Consider the following 26119-nt stretch of genomic DNA (forward strand, 5'->3'; position numbering starts at 1 on the left):
CCCCTGACCCGCACTTATGTAATTGTTAGTGCTAGGTTCTGAATCCTGTGAGTATGTAGACAATATGAGATATTTGCACGTTGAATATATAAATAAAGAAGGGGAGGTTGAATATACACCTTGAAAAAAAAAAAAAAGAAGAAGGGGAGGTTGAATATACAAAGAGGCAACGGGAGCCCAATAGCACGATATGTCAATAAGATTTGAGGAAATGTATTGAAGACACAATTATACTCACAAAGGTATGTTGCATTGAGGGGCAACCAACCACGTGAAGCAGGTGGAGAAAACAATCCCATCTTCATTCGGACAATCCAGGAGTGGCTGTGTGAGGGTCAGTCACACTCTTAGAAAAAGAGATTGGTACTGCAAGTGGCTGAACCACTGTAGTCCAAAGACCCTCCCGCTGGTGAGAGGGAGGTAAACTAGCAGAACAGGGTTGAGCAGGCACCCAGGATGAATAAAACATTAAAACTAAGAAAGGAGTTATCCACCTCTTCAACTCTGCTATATAAAGAATCTATAAATTTAAAAAAAAAAAGTCTGCATAGGAAGACCACACTTCCAAACATAATTCAGACTATCCCATTTAATAGAGTTGCCTCCGAGCCACCTGCTGTATCCATTCTACCCAATACATCGTGGAGCCATTCCCTGAAACTAAAGAAGATGCCAGTAACACTCATCTTAGATTTACAGGTAACCCAAGGCCATGAATGGCTTGCTGAACAAAGCTACTGGTACTTTTGGGAATGTGTAATTTCTCCTCTGAAAGCATAGATCTATTTAGGCAGCTCATAAAATGATAAAGAAACAAGAAAGAACAAACACGCCCATCCTGCCGACAAAATCTTAAGGTCCTCACAAATTGCAGTTTCATGGGAAAAATGAAAAGTTTTTTGTCAATAAGAACGTGCTTTGTACCGTTCAAAAACATATTTATCGAATGGTGAAGCGGGAAAATGTACTTCTATTGGAATCAATAGTTCCCATTATTTGCAAGTGGAACTCTTGCCCTACATAGCTGCCAAACAGAACAAATCTATAAATAAGCTTTAAATTTACAGTTTTTTGCCACTAATGCGGCGGGTGACTAGTCCAGCAAAACAAGAAAGACCAAGTACTGCGTCTAACGTCCTCAATTTCCCAGTTCTTTTCTCACAAGAGGAGGGAAATAATCCAGGTGCTTAATTTGCTTTATGAAGCATAGCACGAAAGTGACTTGAGAAACCCGCGCAATGTATTTTCTGAGCTTAACATACACGTCTCACAAAAGCTTTTAACCAAATTAATGCTTTCCTTGCTCTCATGGTTGCTAGGATGAATGGCTGTTTTAAAATCCTAAATCGTGATTTTGGGAACAGGAATGATTATTTAAGACTCGGCTGCAATGCGTTATAGTCACAGCCACATCGAGAACTTCAATAACAGGGCAAACAAAATGATGTTCGTTCACCCGTTGCCACCAAACTCAGATTCATTTTAAAGCTCTTGTGTTGTCAGACAAAAGGTGCTGAGATGTGACGTAAGATTACATAAGCCTCAATCAGCAGTGTTTCTCAAAATTCAAACAACAAACTTAAGACTACGGCTTCAACTCACTTAGATTTACCGGATTTCGTAATGCAGAAAAAAGCGGATTATACCGATCACCTTCCCAAATGCCAATACACAAACTATTACCGACTAGTGAGGTAAATTACCGACATGCACTGTAAATACGTCAATACATGTCAGTAATGGTCAATTCACAAACATTAAAGCATTTGGTAAATCATATAAAAGTGTTCGGTATTTAGTTCCAGCTCTGGCCAGTGTCGCCGGGAGCCGTCGGGGAGCGATTTCTGGCCAGGCCCTGGGAGAAATGCCAGATGGACGCCGTGGGACCTCCCGACCTACGGTGGGCTGCAGAAAGCCCCAGGTGAGTACCGATTTTGTTTTTATTTAGAGCTCGGAGTCCCTTTAAGCATTTTTTTTTTTTTTGGTATATTACCAAAATTTCTACCCAATGCAAAAAAATCATAGTGAATTTGGGGAAAAAAAATGAGAGAATTTTTTTCCTTCCAAATTCACTAAGATTTTTCTCTCAAAATTCCAATAAATTTCAAAAAAAAAAAAAAGAATTTGGAAGGAAAAAAACAAAACAAAACAAAACAAAAAAAAACCACTTTAACCATTTCAGCCCACGGGTATTTTTCACCATATGGACGAGAGGAATTTTCCCCTTTCAGCGCTCCTCCCTTTCATTCCCCAATAACTATCACTAGTTAGCACAAAGAAATGATCTATAACTTTTTTTTCCCACCACCAATTAGGCTTTTTTTGGGAGGTACATTATGTTAAGAATAATTTTATTCTAAATGCATTTTAACGGGAATAATTAATTAAAAAAAATGGAAAAAAATAATTTCGCCGTTTTTGGCCATTATAGTTTTAAAATACCATATTCTACCATAATTAAAACCCACACATTTTATTTGCCCATTTGTCCCGGTTATTGCACCGTTAAGATTATATCCCTAGTATAATGTATGGTGACAATATTTTAATTGGAAATAAAAAGGTATATTTTTTTAGTTTTACATCCATCGCTAATTTTGAGCCCATAAATGTATAATAATATTGCCCTCTTTACATCCATATTTTTTTATTCCCTAAAGTCAGTAGATTTAGTTTTACTAATTGGTCACAAGATGTCCCCGTTGAGTAAAATACTATGTAGCGTACAAGTACACCACATAGGAAACAATGTGTTGCTACATTGTTACTAGGGAAGTGACGCAGGTTTCAATGGAAGCCTGCATCACGGGAGGGCTGCAGAAAGATTAATGAATGGGAACAAAGTTCCCATTCATAAATCTAACGATCGGGCGGCGGAAATCGTCGGCGGGAGGAAGCGTGGCGGCTCTATTTGAACAAAAACAGTGTTTATTCTTGGCGGACAGGTTCGGATTGGCACACGGGACTTTTGTCCCTTACAGCCAATCCCCCTGCTCCCGGCAACAGCGCAATCGCGGGCATCTGCCTGCACAGCTCCTCAAGCTGCTGCCTTCGGACGTGAAGCTCACGTCCGCGTGGCATAAATGGTTAAAATGCCAAATGCAGCATTTTTTCAACTTTTTTTTTTTTTACCAGGCTGCCCTTAGGGCCTTTTTCCACTACACACAGATTCTGGATGCAGAAAAACTGACTCCAATGAATGCCTATGGGCCTGTTTACACTAAACACATTTTTTCTGATGCAGATTTCCCATAGGCATTCATTCGAATCAGTTTTCTGCATTCAGAATTTGCGTGTAGTGGAAACAGGCCCTTAGTGAATTGAAGCCTATGGCTGATAACCAGCCATAGGCTCAGGAAAAACTGATCAGACTTTTGGGAAATCAAGTTTTAATGCTATTGTTTCTAGAGAGGAGGGTATTTCTTAATCCCTCCCCCCTCCTCCTGACTGTAGCATGCTGGTTGCATCCCTCTAGCGATCCACCACAGTGTCGGGAGTGGATGCACGCTATCAGATAAATGGCAAGCCACCCACTTTTCAAAAGAAAATGTGCAGGTTAAGACTGTGTGCTATTGGACTGCAATGGATAAAATGGACAAAGTTAAAAAAAGGACATGTGAAAGCATAATCCGTTCTGTATGTCTTTTGTTCTGCTGCTATCTGCTCTGGGAAATGGTCCATGAAACACCGCTAAACCGGTCCAGACAAACCAGTGAAGAATGGACTTGGCTGGATGGCTAAAGGTACCCATTAATGGTACAATCTCCCAAACGATTGACTGTATGATCAATCTGATCATGTACCGTTAATGATGCTGATTGATCCGTCACTCCAAATTTTGGATCAATGCTAAATGCTTAAGCCTGGTCCAATTATTTATTTTTGCCTCTGTTGATTGGCCCAAACAATCTTTTATGATCAATCGCAACGATTTCAGTGAACTGGATTGTTAATTGGCACCTTAATACCTTAGTAGAAAGCTTAATATCAGTCTTTAATTATAATTAAAACTTCTACTAAACATTAGCACTCCAAAATGAACGTATACAGCAATTTTTAACACAGACTATAATAAAAACACTAGTGTTTATAAAATTAAGGATTTTAGCTTACAAAAACAAAGCAACGAGGCATTTAGCCACTTCAGCCCAAAGGCCATTTTACCCTTACCACAAAGCCATTTTCACCTGTCAGCACTCCTCCTATTAATTTAGCCTTTAACCTCCTTAGCGGTAACCCCGTGTGTGACACGGGGTAAGCCGCCGGAGGGTGCCGCTCAGGCCCTGCTGGGCCGATTTTCATAATTTTTTTTTTGCTGGACACAGCTAGCACTTTGCTAGCTGCGCCAGCACCCCGATCGCCGCCGCCGCGCGCCCGATCGCCGCTATCCGGTGCGGCGCGCGGCCCCCCCCCCCCAGACCCCTGCGCTGCCTGGCCAATCAGTGCCAGGCAGCGACAAGGGGTGGATCGGGTCTCCCAATGACGTCCGTCGGTGACGTCATCCCGCCCCGTCGCCATGGCGACGGGGGAAGCCCTCCAGGAAATCCCGTTCTTTGAACGGGATTTCCTGATCGCCTATCGCCGGAGGCGATCGGCGGGGCTGGGGGGATGCCGCTGAGCAGCGGCTATCATGTAGCGAGCCCTGGGCTCGCTACATGATTTAAAAAAAAAATAAAATAAAAAAAAAAACTGCTGCGCTGCCCCCTGGCGGTATTTTTCATACCGCCAAGGGGGTTAAAGAGACTCTGAAGCTTCAGAGCTCACAGTTAGCAGGGGCATGTGTGCCCCTGCTAAAACGCCGATATGGCGCGGCTAAACGGGGGTCCCTTACCCCCCGAAATCCCCTTCGTGCAGCGGGGGATCTCTTCCACGTTGAGGCAGGGCTAACCGCCGCAGCCCTGCCCCACGCGCGTCTGTCAGTGCGTATCTCCGCCTCTCCCCGCCCCTCTCAGTCTTCCTTCACTGAGAGGGGCGGGGGAGAGGCGGCGATGCGCGGCTGATAGACGCGCTGTGAGGTAGGGCTGCAGCCGTTAGCCCTGCCTCTAGGAGCAGCAAAATCTACGACCAATTTGGTCGTTAATTGGGGGGGGGGTGAAGGGACCCCCGTTTAGCCGCGGTATAGCGGCGTTTTAGCAGGGGCACACGTGCCCCTGCTAACTATGAGCTCTGATGCGAGAATTATTCTCGCTTCAGTGTCTCTTTAACTTTATCACCGCTTCTCACACCTGAATGATCTATACCTTGTTTTACTTGCCACAAATTAAGCTTTTTGAGGGAGATACTAGTTTTTAGTAATTACTTTATTTTTTATGCGTTTCATAGGGAGGGAAAAAATAAAAAAAGTACACAATTTCGACAATTCCATCCACTTAAGTTTTAAAATAAGCGATATTACTATAAATAAAACCCACATATTTTATTTGCCCATTAGTTCCGGCCATCACCACATTTTAAGAGACACTGAAGCGAAAAAAAAAATATGATATAGTGAATTGGTTGTGTACTATGAATAATTACTAGAAGATTAGCAGCAAAGAAAATATTCTCATACTTTTATTTTCAGGTATATAGTGTTTTTTCTAACATTGCATCATTCTATAATATGTGCAGATTACACAACACTCAGCATTCAAAATGAGTCTTTCAGAGCAGTCTGTGAAGTAATGACCTCTCTCTAGCAGAGGAAGAGTAAATAGTCCAGGAACAGTTGAGATAATAAAAGTCAGATAACAGCCCTCTCCACGACTAACTTAGTCGGAGAGCTTAATGGCTTGTTTGCATAGAGATAACAACTGGAGTTTCTCAACTCTTCCTGTACTGGAAACCATTACACTGATGCATCTGATCTTAATGTTTTATTTCTTAGCTGTGCTACACATACAAATCATAATATCATTTTTTTTTTCGCTTCAGTGTCTCTTTAAATTCTGTTCCTAGAACAATATATGCTGGCAATGCATATTTGGTAATAAAGATGTTTTTTTTTTTTTAATATACGGTTAATAATTACGAGCCCTTACTTACTAAAAGAGTAATATACCCTCGTGACTGGCATATTAAAAAAGGGATTAACTTTATTAATTTTCTAGTAAAATGTATCCTGACTGTATTTTTACCAGGAAGTGTTTGATTTTTTTTCCTTTTTAACGTTCTTTTTTCCTTTTGTTATTATGAATAAACATGGCCCCTGAACAGAGTCATGTCCATTCATTACAGGCACTTCGATTGGCTCAAAGAACACACGTTACCATTTACCAATCACTGCCATTTAAATCCCATGTACGAATGGCAGGAGCACACCCATGCGCGAGCACCTGCCGCAGCAACACTGGACACCTATACGTGTGCAGATAGCATAGTGCGGCTCCTATCTGGACGACTTTTGTTTAAGAGGTTAATATATCAACCCTACCAGGTAAAATATGGAGGTTTTAAAAAATGAATTCAGGCATTAGACCAGTTTTCTGGGAGCAATTAAGTTTCAAACTCACACTAAAAAATGGGCTTTGACGACAGAGAAATAAGGGCCCATTTAAAATAGAAGAAACATAAAAGGTGCGTTTTACAACATGTTTGAATATTTCTACTAGGACTTTCATTATAGCATGCACAGTTTGTGAAAAAATTGTGATGCGGTGATGCAGCAATGCACTAAAATGATGCTGCTAATTATAAAGCGCATACTGAGCAAGCCCACATTCAAACAGGTATCCTGTGTTGTGTGAACAGACCATAATATGAACAATATACCAATATTAACACTTTGCTAGAGAGAAGAGAAAGCGTGAGTGTCAGATGAGAAAAACTTGATGGAGATCTTCATTCAATCCAATTTGGTGAAAGGTTTGTGGGCACTGAGGTTAGGTTCCTGCTGCATTTGTAGGCCCTATTTGCTGATCTTTTACGCGGGGACACTAGGCCTCATAAAGGAACTTTGATCCATCCTCTGGGTAGGTGATTTTATCTCTTTCAAAACACTTGATCACTACAGGTTGCCTTCCCCTTATGGACCAAAGCAATAATAACCGCCTTTCAGTGCTACTCCCATTCATTCACCAATAACTTTATCATTACTTATCACAACTAAATTATCTCTATTTCATTAGGCTTTTATAGGTGATTTTGTTTTAGTAATTATCTAATTTTCTATGCAGTATAAAGGGAAAAGAAGGAAAAAATGAAAACAAAAATACACTATATCTCCATTTTCAACGCCTACAGTTTAAAAATAAACAACTGCTACTGCAGATAAAACCAACACATTTTATTTGCCCATTTGTCCTGGTTATCACAGGATTGAAATTATGTTCCAAGTACAATGTTTGGCCTCAATAAATTATTTCGAAATAAAAGGTACCGTATTTTCCGCTGTATAAGACGCACTTTTTCTCCCCAAAAAATGGGGAGAAAAAGTCCCTGTGTCTTATATGTCAAAGGCAGGGAAGGCACTTCCATACGCCCGCCGATACAAACCGCCGACCCGCCACCATCGGGGATTCCCTGCCTGTGTCCACCCAGTGTCCGCATGTGTCCCCGCTGGCCTGGCCTGCCCCCGCTTATGTCTCCGGCCCCCCCCCCCGCTTATGTCTCCAGGTCCCTGTGCAGTCAGCGGCAGCAGCTTACCTCCTACATCTTGCCTGCGGCGATTGAAGACATCCGGCTTCAGTGTGCAGCTTTCTCTAGTGTTGGCTTCTAATGACAATTAGACGCGTCATTAGAAGCCGGCACTAGAGGAAGCCACATGGGGAAGCCGGATGTCTTCAATCGCAGCGGGCAAGATGGAGGAGGTAAGCTGCTGCCGCTGACTGCACGGTTACCCGGAGACATAAGCGGGGGGCCGGAGACATAAGCGGGTGGCAGGCCAGGTCAGCGGGGTACACGAGGACGCTGGGATGGCATGTACAAGACACTCCTGAAATATGGACGCACCAGGTTTAGTTTATATTGTTTTTCCCGTTTTTTGCCCTCTAAACCTGGGTGTTTTTGGTTTTCCCATTGTACTCTACAAATAATTACAGTCCCTGATTTGCAACAATAACAATACAGTAATCTCTTTATAGTAAACTCCAACGGACCAGGAAAAGTAGTTTACTATATCAGAATTGGTCATACGTTGTATATTTATACAGACACATTTGCTGGGACCCGAGGACTGAGTTTGATATAGTAAACCTCTGAATATAGTAGAGTTTACTATAACGAGATTTTATTGTATACGCTCATGGCATATATGTATAAAAATCTAGGTCCCTAACATTTTAAATTCCATTACTTTGGCTGACCGAAAAAGGTTAAAAAGTAAATCTGATATCTAAAATAAAATACAAAAAATACACTTACCTGGGTCTTCCTCCTACCCCATTCAAGTTCATCAGTGCCTCGCCATCCTCCTATGCCTACTGGATTCTCCACAATTTGGCCCAGTAATTCGGGCCAGTCAGGGGGTGCTCATGCGAGGCTCGGATGCACGTACCCCTCCTATCGCGCTCCTGTCGCTGAGAGCATACTACGCAGGCGCAGAGCATTCCCAGCAACGGGAGTGCGATGGGGAGCGCACGTGGGCAGGCTGCACCTGCGTGAACTGGCGAAATTCCAGGGAGAATCCTGGAGGTGGAGGAGAACAGGGAGCGACCGATGAGCCTGAACGGGGCTGGAGCTTAGATCTAATATGAGAAGGGTTTTTTTTTTGTAGAGCACTATTAGATTTTTCCCCTAGGTGGCACCTTCCTGCATAGAAAAGCTAAATCACAACTTTCTATGCTAAAAAGAAAGTTAAAGGTTTTAGGTTTTTTTTTTTTTGTTTTTTTTTTTACATATTTTCAATGAATGATCTCTGCTATCTCTGCTGCCGGCAACAGTATCTACGTCCCTGAGACTGTAGATGAAGTCCTGTGGGGCATAGATGCACTACTGCAGGATCGGTTAGTGGTTAAAAGGGAAATTATTTTCCCTCAGTAACCCAGTAATCAGATATACTTTATGTCGCTGAGGGTAAAGGGAGAAAGCTATATGGTTAGCATCACTCGTTAAGCATGGAATTGCTTATTTAGGTGGGATCAGCACTAGAAAGGGTAACAATTTTACTGAATGATGTGGGTGTTTTTGTTTTTCTTTTCACACTAACTAAACGATCTTTAGTGACCAACAAGTAGATATGGCATACATTAATAGAATGTTGCCCTCTGTTTGATTCCATTTCATAGCCAGTTGGAGTGGTATTTATTAGCTTCTTGCAGACCTACGCATTTTGCAACAAACATAACTGATAGGTTAAAGTATCAGCTGGACAACTCAACACTTATTAAATAAACAGATACACCATTCCTCAGATAAGTCAAGCTTTGGCAAACTTTTCTAGCACACAGTCCTCAGATTTGTACCAGGTGTCTACCATTTTCTATCATATAAACGCTTGCTCTTGTCATATTCGGTATAAGCATGTGTTGTACAAGCTACTGAGTCAAGTAATCTGCTTTCCTGCTTAACAAGAGCTGTAAGAAAATCAATGTATGGACAAAATGAATGGATGGTGTATTGTATTTCTGGCTGAATAAAACACAAGTTCAAATCATTATGTTGAAGGGTCCTCACCACCTACTAATGAGTCTAATAGGCCTGATACCTGAATTTTCCACTGGAAACACCAGCTAAAGCCTCCTTACAGCAATCCCGTACGTGGCTAAACTCACCATAAGTTACTAGCCATCTTTTGACCAGCAGACTCTTAAATGTTTTCAGCTTAGCTACCTATGTAATCGGCGATGACTTTCAGCTTTCAGGTCAATGTCTGTTTATCGAAAAATGGGCCCACTTTACCAGGTTACGCAATCAGCAATAAAACCACACAAAAGAACAAATGGGAGTATTCCATCTGCCTATGCTCTTTGATGCGACATCTTTGCTGTTTTCTTTAGTCATTTCATCTACAAAATTACATGGGCCTTGAGTACAGCTCTCATTTGTATATTGTACTCATCTACTTAAAAATAAAGCTCTTCATGAAATGGCTTTTGAAAACATCAACAAAAGTTTACAAAATGCTCACAAACAAAAACCATACTCAGTGCACATAATTTACTGCATCAAGAATGTATTTTTTTGAAAAGGACAGAACGCATTTAAGACAATGACAGAGTAGGCTGATTGAAGGAGCTGTTAATACACAGCATTCGTCTACCTGAGAAGCTAAAGCAATACTGTCACCAAGTGGATAGATCAGGCTATTGCAGGGATTTAGAAAATACACAGGTTGTAACTATACTATTTTGAAACAATTAAAAAAACGCCAAGGTTAACTTTACATAGCAAATCTAAAATAAAGAGCATCATACACAAATAGTAGGCCATTAGGGCAATAATGTCATTAAGACAAAAGGTTGTTGAATACACATACCTGCGTATTGAGAATCTCGCATTGGGAGGACAGACCTGAGGAGTCCCCAGTGTGGCTGGCTTCACTCTCACACCCAGAGACCTCATCTGCAATGACAAATACATCACGTGTTACCACTCAGAGGTATGTACAGAATACACCATGTTACCCAAAGGGTCAAGTCTAATGGAGCAGATTCAAGATAGACCTGCCTAGAAGTGGTTCCGAGGAAGTTCAGAGGAAGTAAACGTTCCCAAAAAACAAATATAAGACAGTAGTTCCATTGTGGAATCCTAAAATAGAGAATACTATACTGTATACTGCTTCTCAAGGTCTCATAGAATGTTATAATGGCAGTCTCTGCTACATTACACACGTTAAGCTAAATCCCTTGTTTGGTACAGTGGAGGCCCCGGTATTTAATAAAAGTGAACATGGCTGGGGGGTGGTGACAACATATCCATACCAAGGGTAGCAGGTTCTAAGCTACTGGAATTAAGCAAACTTTACAACAGTGTCTTTCTGCTTAAGCTATAGGGTTGTAATGGTAGGTGGGGACCCTGTTCCAATTTGTTAAATGCAAGCAGTGCATTGCATGTGTATACTCTTTCCACTACATGTATTGAAAATACCTGGAATGCTGGCTCTTGTAGCTTCTCTATAAAATTTTAGTGGACAGAAAGATGGGCAGAATCTTTCCCTAGCGCATACACAATACGGAGTCCCTAAAAACCTGCATGGTGGCAGCAGCCCATCTTTTCCAGTAACCACAGCGATCTTTCACACCTCATTTCTGTGCGAGCTGCAGTGCTGGCCGAAAAGAGTTAATTTCAAAAGCAGAGAGACTGGAAAAGCTGGAGTGTGAGAATTTTTTACTGCATGGGAGACACCCACTCTGCTACCAGCACCATCCAAGCCTCACAAGGCTCCGTACACAAAAGGACTTGACATAAGCATTCATTTTTCATTAAAATGACAGAAGACCCAGATTTGTTTGCCCTCTATACCAAGCACCCGTATCAAGTGGTCATCTGACCCTGGTGAAAGCCTATAACAAAGACTGTGAGGCTTGGTTTACATTGATCTGGATCAATAATGACCAGTATGAAGCAGACAGTGCAGTGTTCACTCCAATGGTGTTTTGTGTCCAGGTGGAGACTGGAGCAGGTGCATTTGCACCAAAGTTTTTGTTTGGAAACAGCATCCGCTGGCAGGAAAAATCATACAGGTCCGATTTATGCATTGAATTCACCGAATCACGGTACACTCCCCCGTCGCAGTGGCCGTTAGTCTCTATCAGTCTGGCCACACTGCCCACTGTGTGACATGGTGGAAGTGGTTATGACGACACAGAGTCTATGGCACAGCAATAATTTATTCAGATTGTGGCGGCCTGTGCAGCACGCTATTGCGGATGGGAATGTGAGCAAGTGTAAGTGTGGCAAGGGCTGCGCAGGCGCAGTGGTCCGCCAACTCCCAGTCGAAACCGTAACTAAGCCACAGAGGGGGAACGGAGGAAGTGAAACGCATTTTCTTTACTTGGTGTTAGGTACACTTTAAAGAGAAACTGAACTAAAGAGAATTGAACTTCATCCCAATCAGTACTTGAAACCCCCTTTTACATGAGAAATATTTTCCTTTTCACAAACTGATCATCAGGGGGCGCTGTATGGCTGATATTGTGGTGAAACCCCTCCCACAGAAAACTGTGAAGACCATGGTCCTGGCAGTTTCCGGTCTGTGAACCTCATTGCATTGTGGGAAATAACAGCTGTTTTACTGTTTACAGCTATTTCCAACTGCCACAAAACCAAGCAGCATCTACTGTCACTGACATCACCTGCCAGCAATAAAAATGTCACCATGTGATAAATGTCAAAATGAAAATCAGGGAGAGGAAAGATTTTTCAATGGGCAAACACTGACTAAATCATTTATACATAATTAATGTAAAAAATTACGGTAAGCACTTTTTTATTACATTATTTTCACTGGAGTTCCTCTTTATGGCTCGTACCTACTGTAACGATTGGTGTCAGCAAGAGGCACAAATGTCTGATTAAGTGGTGATATACACAAATGCTGTGGTAGGAAAGTTCTGCCCTTCCCAATTTAGGGAACAGGGCAATAAAATTTTTTCTTGTTTTGGAGGTAAAACAATTCCGCTTAGGGTGGTACCCCCTACCACACCTAAGCCGAGGAGTTTCCCGACTGCCTACCACAGTTTTGTGCAATGTGGCCCTTTTCCCCGCAGTACATGCAAAGACCCTCTCTGCGTCTTCTTGACCTTTCCGCCTCCGTGAGGCGCCCGTGGCCTAACTGCATCGGCTCCTCAGTCTCAACTGCTGCCGAGCTACTGGCCCCAGAAGTCCTAGAGTACATGGGGTACCTGCCCTTCTTGTTGTACCTCAGACGCCTATCTATTTTAATAGACAGCGTAATAGCCTCATCTAGATCTTTGGGTTCCGGATGACTAACCATCACGTCAGTTACTGCTTCCGACAACCCATCTAGGTATCTATCCAAGAGTGCATATCACTTCCATCTAGAGGACACAGCCCACTTCCTAAACTCTGACGCATACTCCTCAGCAGTACTGCGTCCTTGTCTAAGGTTTTTGAGCTTACGTTCGGCCGTGGCGGCACTATCTGGATCATCGTAGATGACCGCCATGGCTTTAAAAAACTCCTGGACAGAAGACAGAGCAGGATGCTCATCAGGTAAGCCATAAGCCCAAGTCTGGGAATCTGCATGCAATAGAGTCTTGATAAGAGTGACCTTCTGAGCCTCGGTTCCCGAGGACACAGGTTTCATCTCAAAGTAAGACAGCACTCTGACGGAAATTCTGGAAATCTGACCTTGTGCCTGAAAATTTCTCAGGAATGTTCATTTTAGGCTCGCTAAGAGCCGGGGGAGGTAGAACGTTAAGTGGTGATTGCAACCTTTGGACAGTCTCATTTAACTGAGTAATCTGAGCCTGCTGTGCAGTTACAGTAATCTTCAGCTGTTCTAACTCTGCCCTTACAGTCTGAAGCTGGTTTATCACCCCCTCCATCTTACTTCTTATGGTCTGTGTTTCTGTAACGATTGGTGTCAGCAAGAGGCACAAATGTCTGATTAAATGGTGATATACAGAATCACCACCAATGCAGATATGTTAGAGTGAAATAGTCAGTATCTTCCTGATGGTAAATCAGCGGAAGGCTCACTAACACGGTAAGTGCCTGAAATGATCTACTCAGACCAGTGTCACACCCCCCGAACCTTGATTATTGGGGATCTGCAGTATCGCCAATAATACAAGGATAGACCCGATTATATAGCAATCTGCGGAATTGCTAATAATGCGGGTAGAAGTAAAGCAGTGGACACACGAACAACATGGAAATAAACAAAGCAGTAAATATTCACAAGGTTGTGGAAATATCCACCACACGGCAATTCCTCAGAGGTGTGGTTACCTCTGAATGGGAACCCCGTGTGTGAGATCCCCCAAAGTGGCAGTGGAGGAATCTCGGCCTCTGGCAGTAACGGTCTGCTAGGGCCGGCGTCTCAGGGAGGCAAGCCTCAGATAATAACCCAACAGTGGGAGACGTTCCACTGAAGGGAGCAAGGTCAGACAGAAAGAGGTTCGGCAACAGTACAGAGACGTGAGATGAGAGAATAGTCAGGAACCAAGCCAATAGTCGTTAATGGTACGGGCTGGCAGAGTACAGAATCAGGAAGCAGAAGAGAAGTCAAAACAGGCACAGAATCATACACAGAGAATCAATAACAATAATAATCTCCTAGTCTAGGTGTGAAGTCCTTGGTTTCAACACCTGGGATCTAGTCTAAGGTCTGAGTGCTGACACAGGGTATCGCAAACACAGACGAAGTGTGACTGAAAAGCACTTCCTTATATACTGCCTGGGAGAGAAGTCTCCACCCCAGGTCAGCTGACACGCTTTCTAAGAGTATAAAGGCGTGTCTGGCGTGCGGCCGCACCCCCTAGAGGCAAGATGGCAGAACCCTGGTGAACAGCATGTTGGTGAGTTTGGAGCAGAGTGCTCGGACGGGTGTGCGCAGCGGATGCGGACGAATTTCCGCATCCCACGTTGGAAGGTCCGCTTGCCGGACTGGATGCGACCATATTTCCGCAATCCATCCGGCGTTGCAGATTTTTCGTTACACCTACGTCCAACAAAGAGCACGTCCAACCCAAGGACTAACCGCACGACAAACTGTTAACATGACTTGTATTTCCACACGGCCAAACCAACTAAAGAACCAACTCATTTACACACAAGCGGAAAGGCAGACTGGATGATATGGCCACATTCAAAACAAGTACAAGTCGTTTAAATTACTTGCACACCCATGGCCAACTGCACTATATTAGCCCAACAGTCGTGTGAGTTGAACTGCCAATTGGATTGGGCAAACTGTCAGTTATCAGTTGCTCCTCTAGTCATTTGCCATGCATACACATGCCCAACTATTGTCCAACGGTCCACGTTTGGACCATAGTTGGGCGGAATAGTTGCACGTGTCATATGAGCCTTTAAACTGGGCTAATCAGCAGAATCTATTTAAATTTAGTCACATCCAGCAGAAAAGAAAAAAGCAGGGCACCACTTGCTCATAAAATGCCTTTATTTCCAAATGGGTATGAGCCTGCGTTCCATACGCTTCATGGAGGGAGGGGCGGTAAGTGGCGATGACCCTAGTATTTCAATGTCTATTTAGAAGGTGTCTCGTGTACATTCTGCCTCTGAAGAAGCTGATGTAACCTGCAAAACAGCTGTCAGGCACTTGATACCCCCACTGCTCTATACCTGCTCATGCCCAACTGGAAATAAAGGGATTTTATGAGGAAATGGTGAACCACTTTTTTCCTTTCTCCTGGGTACGACACGTGTTTTGGAAGAGCACTCTCCCTGTCCCAGCTCCAGTTGATCTGCCCTGCTGCATTTGGTACCAGGTACTGTTCCTCTTTTTGACATTCAATTTAGTCACACATGCAAAGTGCATCAATCTACGGAATATAAGAACAAGCAATGTTAAATGGAAATTACACTTTCATTATAAACCGACCATAAAATATAGATTGGTGCTGCACAAGCTGATTCACAATTTTAAAAAATGGCTTGCTAAGAATTAATCTGGATGGTAAGCTCAAATTACACTTTTTACCTTTTAGCAACCCTAACAGTAGAAGTCTCCGTAAAGCACTGATGCCATGAGCTGACACAGAAACTCCCACCCACTGTCAACATTTTATCAGAATTTCATTTTTAAAAGGGATTTCAGTTTTACAGTACCTGGGTTTTGTTCCACAGGAGCATCTTCATAATCATTGTCTTCCATATAATGATCATCATCCATTTGCTCTTGATCGTTGTTACAGATTGTGTCGCATTCTTTTTTAGAACTTTGCTTTTGGCACTCTGCCTGCTTGAGGACTTGTTCAGCATGAGTATTTCCATTTGCAGACTGATCAGATGCATTTGATTGCGAGGAAAATAAATTAACAGATTCCTGACTGCTTAAAAACGCTTCTCTTGGCAAGTTCAAATCAGTCTGTGTTTTCTCACTAGTACTGTTACTACTAAACATGGTTAGAAGCCCACCGCCTTGTTGCTTTGGGGAGGAATTCGAAGTTTTTCTCTGACTGGCAGAATTTGCCATTTGCTGGAATAATTTATTAAAGCATGGTAACTCTTCATCTTCAGTGGACTCTTCATCAGAGGACTCTTCTTCAGAGGATTCTAACTTCTGAGCTCTTCGTTTCTTCTTTGTTATGAGCTGCGATCCACTGACAGGAGAAATAGACTTATCAGAGGCTTCCAGATTCTTCTCATTGCCAAACACAAAGGATTTTTCAGCTTCAGCACAAAATGCTGGGTCTCCTCCAGACTTGTCTGGAATGCACAGCAATCCATCAGGTGTATCTGAATAAACTTCAAGACTTTTGACAGAATTAATTCCATGAAGCTCTGAACGCCCAGGTAGTTCCTCCACCACTGAACCTTGCGATAAAACCACAGAAGTAATTTGCTTTACTTTATCTTCGTCAAAATTATTTTTCTGATAACATTTATTCAATGCCTGTTCATTTTCTCCTTCACTGGGCTCAAGTTTAGTGTCTCCTTGCCTGACTGCACTTGCCTGACTTTGACGACTAGGTACAGGGTACAGACTCATTGATTCAGTCTCTGAACACAACACAAGTCCCTTACTTTCACTTGCAGCAGTACTTGTTTCCCGATTTCCATTTTTATGGGATTGAGTTTTGTTTACAAGATTTAAATCCTTGAGCTGACCAGCAGCCGGCAAGGTGGCAGGAGAACTCTCTACAAAGTCCTCTGAATCAATTTCAGGTTTTTTTGTAGACCTCAAAAGCAATTCTGGCAATTTTCTTGCTGATAAATTCCTAATTTGTGTTTCATGTTGAATGGCTTCCCCATCAGCATTAGATTTCCTAAGAATTCTGCTAGTAGAAACGATAGCACTGGTGCCATTAATGCTCTCCTGCTTATCAATCATTGTGAATGCTACCCCTATTGGATGTCCATTTGGAAAGTTTGTGTTGCTTTCAGGCAACTTTGTAGGATCATAATTTTCTTTATTAGCGGTTTCTGAAATTGGATCTAGTTTGAAGGACATCCTTTTAGAACTTTTAAAGGTTTTCAATAAGTGTTGTGTCTCAAGGTCTGAATCTTCAGTTTCCTCTGCATTTACACCATTCTTTACAGTTGCCTTACAGTCATCATCTGCGTAAGTAGGCTGGGTTTCAGTATTTGTCACGCATGGGTCCACTTTGCCATTAGGAGTAAATGTGGTGGCTATTTGTATTTCAGCATCTTCTGAAGCATTACAATTATTGCACAGCTGTTCTGTAATTAATGTGGTTTTGCTAAGAGGATCTGCAGGAACTACTTCCTTTACAGCTTCCGTTTGGTTTGGAGATAAAGCTTTTTCTGGTAACAGGTTAAGCCTCCTGCTCCGCCTTATACTCCTTCTGTTATCCACATACTTTGGTTCATTACTGCTAGGATAGCTTTCAATTCTCATTTCAGATGAATGTACAGGACTTTGTTGGTTGTCTAGACTAATGTCTGAATCTTTAACCAATGTAAGACACTGAACGTTTCTGTCATACTTTTTTTTCAAACACTTTTGCTTCTTTCCTTTTGTTTCTTGTGCATCAGGAATGGACACCAAACAACTGTCATGTCTTTCTGATTTATCATTGTTCAAGTGCTGATCATTCGGATCTAATTCATTTGTATCAACCTCTAATAAGCGCTCTCCAACTTTTGTTGCAGAATGATTAGTGTTAGGATTTTCTTGATTTGCGTGTATGGTCTTTATGAAGTCTTCTGGCTGAAGACCACTTGAATTCTTCTTCTTTCGCTTTAAGCTAGGAACATTTGGTTTTGGCAGATCATTTGCTTTTGGGAGCTCAGTGCCACTAACATGTACATCAGCAATGCAAGTTAATTTATGTACTGGGTTTGACCTTTTCTCTCTCTTGTACACTTTACCAAAAACCTGGTCTTCAATGTTAACTCCTGTCTTCTGCGCAGAGGTTGGCCCAGGATTGAGAGGGACTGCTGTCATGATTTCAGTCTCATCGGACATGCAAGAAGCCTTGTCTGAAGCATCCTGATCTGCTTCAGGAAAAGCATCAGACAGCAGTTCTTCATGTAAAGAATTATCATCCAGAAACTCTGAGGTTTTTAGAAGCCATTCCTTGACTCTCTGTATACTTCCTTTCATCCGTTTTCTGGGTACTGTACATGACACATCTTTCGGACTGCTTTGACCGCTAGCCATCTCATGAGGAATGGTGTCTTTTTCATACCGAGCATCTTGGTCACAATGTGTTACATTCCCAATTAGGTCTACTTGTTGCCCAGTCCCAGATTCTGAGAGGTCAGCATCCAAAATACATTTTTTTCTGAATTTTGAAGATCTCTTTTCAGTAGTCGCCTCTGTTAAGGTTTTTGCATCATCTGCACATAACAAGTTGCTCCTCGTACTTTCAATGTCTCTTTCAGAAAATCCATATTCAGCTGAAAAAAAGACATGAAAGTAAAATTAAAATGAGATCAATACATACACATAAAGCGTAACTTTTCACTTTGCAAAATGCTGCCAATAATAATTTAAAACTCTCTAATCATGTTTACATCTTAATTGTAGTTTTCATTTGCAGAACTCCGAAAAGATCCTGAAATGTTACACTAGCCATTTCTTTTACTTTTTTTGGTTACATAAATAATTAAACCTTATATCTTTTTCTAGTTATGCTCACACCAGGATAAGTGTTAACATATAGGGATGGTTAATGAGATGCAAATAATACAAGTTGATGTAGCATTATTTTAAAGGGAACCCGACTCTTGTTAAAGGGAAACCTGATTGGTGTCTACTCAAGCTGCATACATTTACATTCAAAGCACAACGGGGTAAAGAGGTGCCCTGGTATGAATAAAAGCGTCTAAAAACAGCTTAAAAACGATATAGGATGTGAGGTAGCTTACCTCAAATGACGAAATCTCTGTAATTAATACAAAAGATTTTTCGGTTTTAAGCTGTTTTTAGACGCTTTTATACACACCAGGGCACCTCTTTACCCCATTGTGCTAAGTGTACCCCCATACATACCCTGTCCGAGGGGTGGTGACAAACCACTGGTGGATTCCTCCACAGTGGCTTTCCGTCCCCCTTTTCGTTCAAGAGAGCAACCACTTTCTGGTCCGGGCCAGGACATCCCCGATTGGAGTCGGGTTTGTTGTCTCCACCTGCTTCTTGTGGTTGGTTGCCCCCTGCAACCCCCCTTTGTGAGTAGTACTCCTATTTACCTAAAATCTTTTTTGTTGTGATCATTGACATATTGCACTACTGGGCTCCCGTTCTTTTGTCTCCTGTGCCTTTTTCTACAGAGTGCTGAGCCACCCCTACCATAGTTCCATTTACATTCAAAATTTGCATAATTCTGCATCAACTTGGAATTATTTGCATCTCAATGATAATCCTTATGAACATATGTTCATGGCTGATGGCCGAGAATGGGTCCTACAAAATTTAGACCTCTTCTCACATATAGGGGGAGTTTTCTTCAGTGATTTTTTTAGGGACCAAAAATACCTAGACCAGGGCTGGGCAAACTTTAAACGGCCCAGGCCGCATTCCTTAACCACTTCAGCCTTTAGATGTTTTTCACCTTATGCATCCGAGCAACTTTTACTTCCCATTCATTCACCAATAACTATCACTACTTATCACAATGATTTGATCTATCAATTAGGCTTTCTTTGGGTGGCATATTTTGCTTAGAATTCTTTTTTTTTTTACTGCATTTTAACAGGAATTTTAAGAAAAAAAAAAATAGAAAAAATACATTTCTCATTTTTCGGCCATTATAACTTTAAACAATACATACTACCATAATTAAAACCCACACATTTTTTTGCCCATTTGTCCCTGTTATTACACCATTTGAATTATGTCCCTATAACAATGTATGGCCCCAATATTTTATTTGGAAATAAAGGTGCATTTTTTTCAGTTTTGCGTTTATCACAATTTATAAAGCTTATAATTTAAAAAATAATAGTAATATACCCCCTTGACATACATATTTAAAAAGTTCAGACTCTTAGGTAACTATTTATGTTTTTTTTTTAATTATAATTTTTTTATATAATTACAAATTTTAGTATTTTTGGTAGTGTGGGAGGTAAACAGTTAATTTTAAATGTAATGGATTGTGGGTATTTTAAGAAAAATGTATGTAGATATAGTTTTACTATTTGGCCATTTTTTTTCTCTTCCTGTAAGCGAGCGATCACGCTTACAGGAAGCGAAAGGAGGACGTGTAAGTTTTTTTTTCTTGAGACAGATTGCGGCTTCTCATAGAAGCCGTCTGTGTTTCTAACGGGGAATTAGATCAATGAATGGGAGCGCGTGATCGGCCGCAGGAGCGCGCGGCAGCAGCCTTTTCAACGTTGCATACGTCGAAAATGCTAAAATGGTTATATTACAACCCCCCCCCCCCTTTTCCCTCCGTCCCTGCAGAGTTGTGAGCAGGCGGCGGGGGACTTGAAACTCAACTTGATCACCGATTCCAGTGTTGCATCTCCCTGGTAACAGGGTGTCTCAAGACATGATGTCTGGACATGCCAGCGTGTAATACACTGGCAGGTCCCGACATCATGTCATGTGATGCCCAGTTGCCATGGAGACATGGGAATTGGTGATCGAGGTGAGTTCCAAGTCCCCTGCAGCCCGCAACTCTGCAGGGAGGGAGGGGGGATGGAGAGTAACAGCGCACAGCCCGGGGGCCGTAGTTTGCTCAGCACTGACCCAGGCAAATACCTAGGCGACAAGTAGGGAGAGACTGAGAGCCCAATGGTGCAGTATCATTAGGTATAAGGAGGATAAAAGTATAAAGCTATATATACTCACAAAGGTGGGTGGCAGTTCCTGCAAACACCGTATAGGCCAGCAGGGAATTATCCATCCCTGCTTAGTACTCCAGGTCCTGCTGGATACTGGATGGTCGCTCTCCTGTAGTACAATAGACTTTCCAGAAAAACTGCAAAGCTATTACCTCCAAAGGAGGTCTGACTGGTAATGGGTAGGATGGAGGCGCCCAATGTGAGTGCGGTTGGGCCTAACCTCCTCTCTTGACTAAACAGTGGTTGCCTTGGTGGTAGCCCACAGAGCTGGGGTAAAGTCCTCCAGCACTCAAGGCTGAGACACCAAAGTGCTCCCCTCCATCCCTCCCACCCCAGCCTCAGACACTGATTGCTATTAAACTAAGAGATGCCCCAGAGCCCCCAACCCCACTAATACCTTAACCTCTAGTTATCTGGCTTGCAGTCACTGCCATGTATCCTCTTTTCTTATTTCTCTCTGCTTCAAACACAAAAGGGGAACTTTTTTTGATAGCTGAGAGTTGTGCGTCCCATCCTACACTGCGACCTGGCGCTGGAGACTTTCTCGCCTCTGCCCGGCAATGGTAACCCATCTTTATGAGTAATATTTCACATAATACAAGTCAAATTCCTTGAATTAACATACTACACCAAGACAGGAATCTGCATTGTCTACATGTGTCTTGTAAGTACCCAATAACGCAGAGCAAATGAGTTATCTTGCAAGTGAGATACATAAGAGAGCAGCTAATATGCTGAGTTTGCATCTCTGCAATTGGAGAGACAAACCATATTATTATAATAATAATAATACAAACTATAGAAAATGGATTTAAAGTGGACCTGAACTCTTGCACAGGACAGAAGGAAAGCATAGAGAAATGCACATTATATGTATTTATAGATTTTAGCCTCTCCAATTCCCCCTCATATGTGACTAATCACAAGTTGTAATATGCTCTCAGCTGAGTCAGCTGGATGTCACAGCAGAGAAGCTAATTGGTTAATACAGCATGTTAACAATATGTCTCCTTCCATAAAAGCAGGAAGTAGACACGCTGCATATTTATTGCAGGATTTGTATAAGCTGTAACAAAGAAAAGTTTTTCTTTAAAGGTTAGTATGTTGTTGCTTATCTTTTAGCGCACAGAGGAAGTTCTGAGCTCAGGTCCACTTTAATTACCATGGCGCTGCTCATATCCCATTCCAGAAGCAGGGTAAACCTACCCATGGAAAAAAAATAAACATTACTCCATGAAAAGTGATTTTAGCATGACAAAGTGATGAAGATTACATATTGCCAAGGCAGAAGCTCTCTGGCTACACATGGCCAGCTGACAAGTCAACAGTCTGTCCATGTCCTCAACTACTCCAAAGCCATTACAGTATTTTTAAAGCGGAGTGAAACCCAGCATTTCTTCTTTGCTCTAATAGATTATTTACAGCATATTCTATACAACCAGTATTTTTTTTTTACTAGAACAGCATCCAAAGGGTTAAACACATGCCTTAGAAGCTCCCCTGCGCGGAAAGCTGGAGGAATCTGAACTAGAGATAATGTTATCTTGTGTTTAATTGTATCAAGTGAGAAGTGTAAACAAACCCTTCTGACACTGCAAACTCTCCTGAAGACAGTGAGACATTCAGAAAGCATTTCTGCTTATGTTAGAAGATGAATAAAGCAGTTATGAATAAAATGCAAGGTCCGCTTTCAGAGCAAAAAAAAAAGTGTACTTTGGGAACATATAATTTCTAAATGAATAATACTACTTATGCACAAAAGCAAATATGATAACCGTATGGCATTTAAAAAGTAGGAAAACGTTTTTATTGAATATTATGTCAGGGTTTTATACCGCTTTAAAGGGCTATTCAGGCTGATTAATTCCATTTTAAGACAGAATTACTGGCTTCTCCCTGAAGAACTCTCGAAAGTGTAGTGTGTGGATTGGAAGATAAGATGAGTGGTATTACTGGCACTTAACCTTTATTCTAAGTACTGGTACCAGCCCACTCTTGACTGCTGCCTCTCGCTTAGTGACCTTTCCCTTCTACGGGTAGATGAACAACACGGTGAGACTGAAAAGCAGGATGCAACAGCAAACGCACCACAGGCGTATAACAAAAAGCTGCACAGACAAATTTCCTGGGAAAAGGTATGTGTAATTAACCCTTTAGGTTACCAACACCACCTCTAATAAATCAAATGCAATACCTGCTGCTTTTGATTAGTGCAAATTCCTAGCTGATTAACGTGCAAATTTGGACAGAGGCGCCAGGCAGGTTAAAATGATCTAAAAACAACTAAAAAGGAGGAGTACAGGTGGACTTACCTCCTGAAATGATGGACAATCAAGATTGTTCAAATCGCAAATAACAATTTATTTTGGCACTCCGCAACGCGTTTCGCAGGTATAACCCGCTTCATCAGGCAAGGAGTGCAAGCTCAAAAAGGTCCAATAGTGGCAATAGCTGATTAACGTGTACCCGAGGTGACTTGATGAGATAAACATGTGTTACAGTGCCAAGCATACAAAAAACTAGGCTGTGTTTCTTTTATTCTGCATGAAAGAGTTAACAATCGAGTATGCAAATGCAGTTTGGACTATGGCGTTACCCTCACTAATGAGGATTTACAGCCATAAAAAAAAATTTCTGGAAGAGAACAGCTTCTGAGTGCATGGGATAGATGACAACAGTGAATGTATTTTAGCTCTGGGACACTTGAAAGACTGTCGTTGAGCAGAAAAATTAAAACGTTAAATCTCAGTTTTTAACCATACAAAAAACAAAACCTGTGGGAAATATTAAAAATAAAACCGTGCACAGCATAAAGAGCCTGAGAATATAAAGGGAAGTTTTAATCTGAACTAGGAAGGGAAGGCAAATATTTCAATATGAGTTTATGAAAACTTACCAGAATCTGGAGTAAGGTCTTAACATAAAACCTTAAAGTAAACCTGAGACAAAAGGGTGTAAAAGTATATATATACCTGGGACTCCCTCCAGTCCCATCCACACAGATCATTCCCTTGCTGCCGTCCTCTGCTTTCTGGATGCTCAGGTAGATACCCTGTTATCTTCAGGCAGTCGGGGCGTACTGCGCATACACAGCCCGGCCATGCATGCCCTGCTCCAACCACCGGGAGAATGCTGCTCTTATGCAGTATTATTGAGTAGGTTCCAAACACTCCCAGCCACAGGAGCGCAATGGGGGAAGCACGTGTGGGCAGACTGCACCGATTAGCGCAGATAATTGGCATCTACCAGAGCATCCAGGAGGTGGAGGACAGCAGCGAGGGAGTGATCTGCGTTATGGGGGATGGAGGAAGCCTCAGGTATGTATAAAACTTTTACACCCTTTTGCCTCAAGTACACTTTTCCTGTCTGTGAACCTTGCTGCATTGTGGGAAATAGCTGTTTCCAACTGCCAAAAAAGCATGCAGCAGCTACATCACCTGCCAACAGTAAAAATGTCACCATGTAATAAATGTCAGAATGTAAATCAGGGATTTAAAAGATTTTTACAATGGGCAAACACTGACTAAATCATTTATACATAATTATTGTAAAAATGAAGCACTTTTTTATTACATTATTTTCACTGGAGTTCCTCTTTAACGGTTTCACAGCATCAGAACTTGGTTTTTCTTACCAAAGCCTTATTTTTAGCTGTACAGAAGCTAAGCTCCACCCCATCAAAGAAAACTGCCCGGGCATTTTTCCCCTGATGCTGCGCAAAGCATGATGGGATGTCTGATGATGATGTTCTCGCTGCCTAGCAACTGGGAGGGGTGATCAGGACACAGGACAGTTGGAACTGTGTCTCATGCTCCCTGTCACCTCCTTTCAACCAAAAAGATTGCTGCCCTCATACAATCACAAACATTTGCCTGTTCTTTTAAAACAGTGTGGGTAAGAGATATTATTACCTATCTATCTTAATAAACATAACTAATGTAACTGAATGACAGTATGTTTGTCTAGGCTGAAGTTCTTCTTTAAGTATAGCAACAACAAAAAGACCGTTAGAAGCTCGGCACTGCTAACGTTGATTTATTGCTGATGCACTTGCATTCAATTCTTGTCAAAAAGTTCAGTTCATATTCAAATAAGTGACATTCAAGAAGATACTTATTTTGCATATGATGGAAGGGGTGTGGGATGGGCAGCGGGTGCCGACTGGTGCACAGCCTGACGACCGTTTCACTGATATAGCTTCTTCCAAGGCTTAGATGTGCACATCTAAGCTTTGGAAGACGCTATTGCAGCGAAACGGTCGTCAGGCTGTGCACCAGTCGGCACCCACTGCCCATTCCACACCCCCTTTATCATATGCACGATAAGTATCTTCTTGAATGTCACTTACTTGAATATGAACGGAATTTTTTTTGACAAGAATTGAATGCAAGTGCATCAGCAATAAATCAACGTTAGCAGTGCCGAGCTTCTCACTGTCTTTTTGTTGTTGCTATAGATTGCTTTAGCTCAGAGCACGCTGACAGACTGCTCATCACAAATTTGAGTCGTCCTCTCCACGTGTGTTGTTTCCGTGTGCCTGCCCACTACTCTTGTTGTTCCACTTTAAGTATCATTTTTTACTTAAAGTCTTCTGGGTCTCTCGCCACAGCTCTGGTGCTCCATAGTGTCCCGCTGGCCACTGTTAAAGCTCACAGATGGGTCGACACTTCTGCACATGCACCCGTGCACTTAACCGGTGCGTACTGCGCATGCAGACAAATGCGGAGAATCGCCGGCACAACTGTGAGCTTTACGGGTCAACATCCGTCAAGCACTGATGAGGTCCTTTATATTTCAAAGGTGGTAAGACTTTGTGAATATTGTGTCAGATTGCTGAATAATGCTCACACCATACAATTTTATGGCCGATTTACCTGCCAGATCAATTATTTCCAACATGTCTGATCTGAATTTTGAACGTTTTTTTGATAAATTTTCATTCAGTTCTATGAAAATCGATTAAAAAAAATTTGAAAAAATATTTTTAAAAACTATCGAAATATCGATCAAAATTCAGATCAGACATGTTGGAAATAATCGACCTGGCAGGTAAATCTGCCAGAAAGTTGTATGGTGTGCAACTAACACAAGTCTAAAAAAAACATATATAGTCCTCTGCATGTAACATTAACCTCCTTAGCGGTAACCCCGTGTGTGACACGGGGTAAGCCGCCGGAGGGTGCCGCTCAGGCCCTGCTGGGCCGATTTACTTAATTTTTTTTTTGCTGGACGCAGCTAGCACTTTGCTAGCTGCGCCAGCACCCCGATCGCCGCCGCCGCGCGCCCGATCGCCACT

At 42.0% G+C, this 26119-nt stretch overlaps 1 protein-coding gene across 9 annotated transcripts in view; it reads right to left on the reverse strand.

The window, feature by feature from the left end:
* Window positions 1–26119, reverse strand: part of BRCA1 (BRCA1 DNA repair associated) — a 243881-nt gene that overhangs the window by 140968 nt on the left and 76794 nt on the right. For all 9 annotated transcript variants that reach the window (XM_068264418.1, XM_068264421.1, XM_068264423.1 and 6 more), the window contains exons 10-11: window positions 15676–18432; window positions 10394–10479 (exon numbers count right to left, since the gene is read on the reverse strand). In XM_068264418.1, coding sequence (XP_068120519.1) covers window positions 10394–10479; window positions 15676–18432 — 2843 coding nt within the window. The remainder of the gene's footprint in view (window positions 1–10393; window positions 10480–15675; window positions 18433–26119) is intronic.

This window comes from Hyperolius riggenbachi, chromosome 12 (assembly GCF_040937935.1).
Source record: "Hyperolius riggenbachi isolate aHypRig1 chromosome 12, aHypRig1.pri, whole genome shotgun sequence".
Lineage (NCBI taxonomy): Eukaryota > Metazoa > Chordata > Amphibia > Anura > Hyperoliidae > Hyperolius > Hyperolius riggenbachi.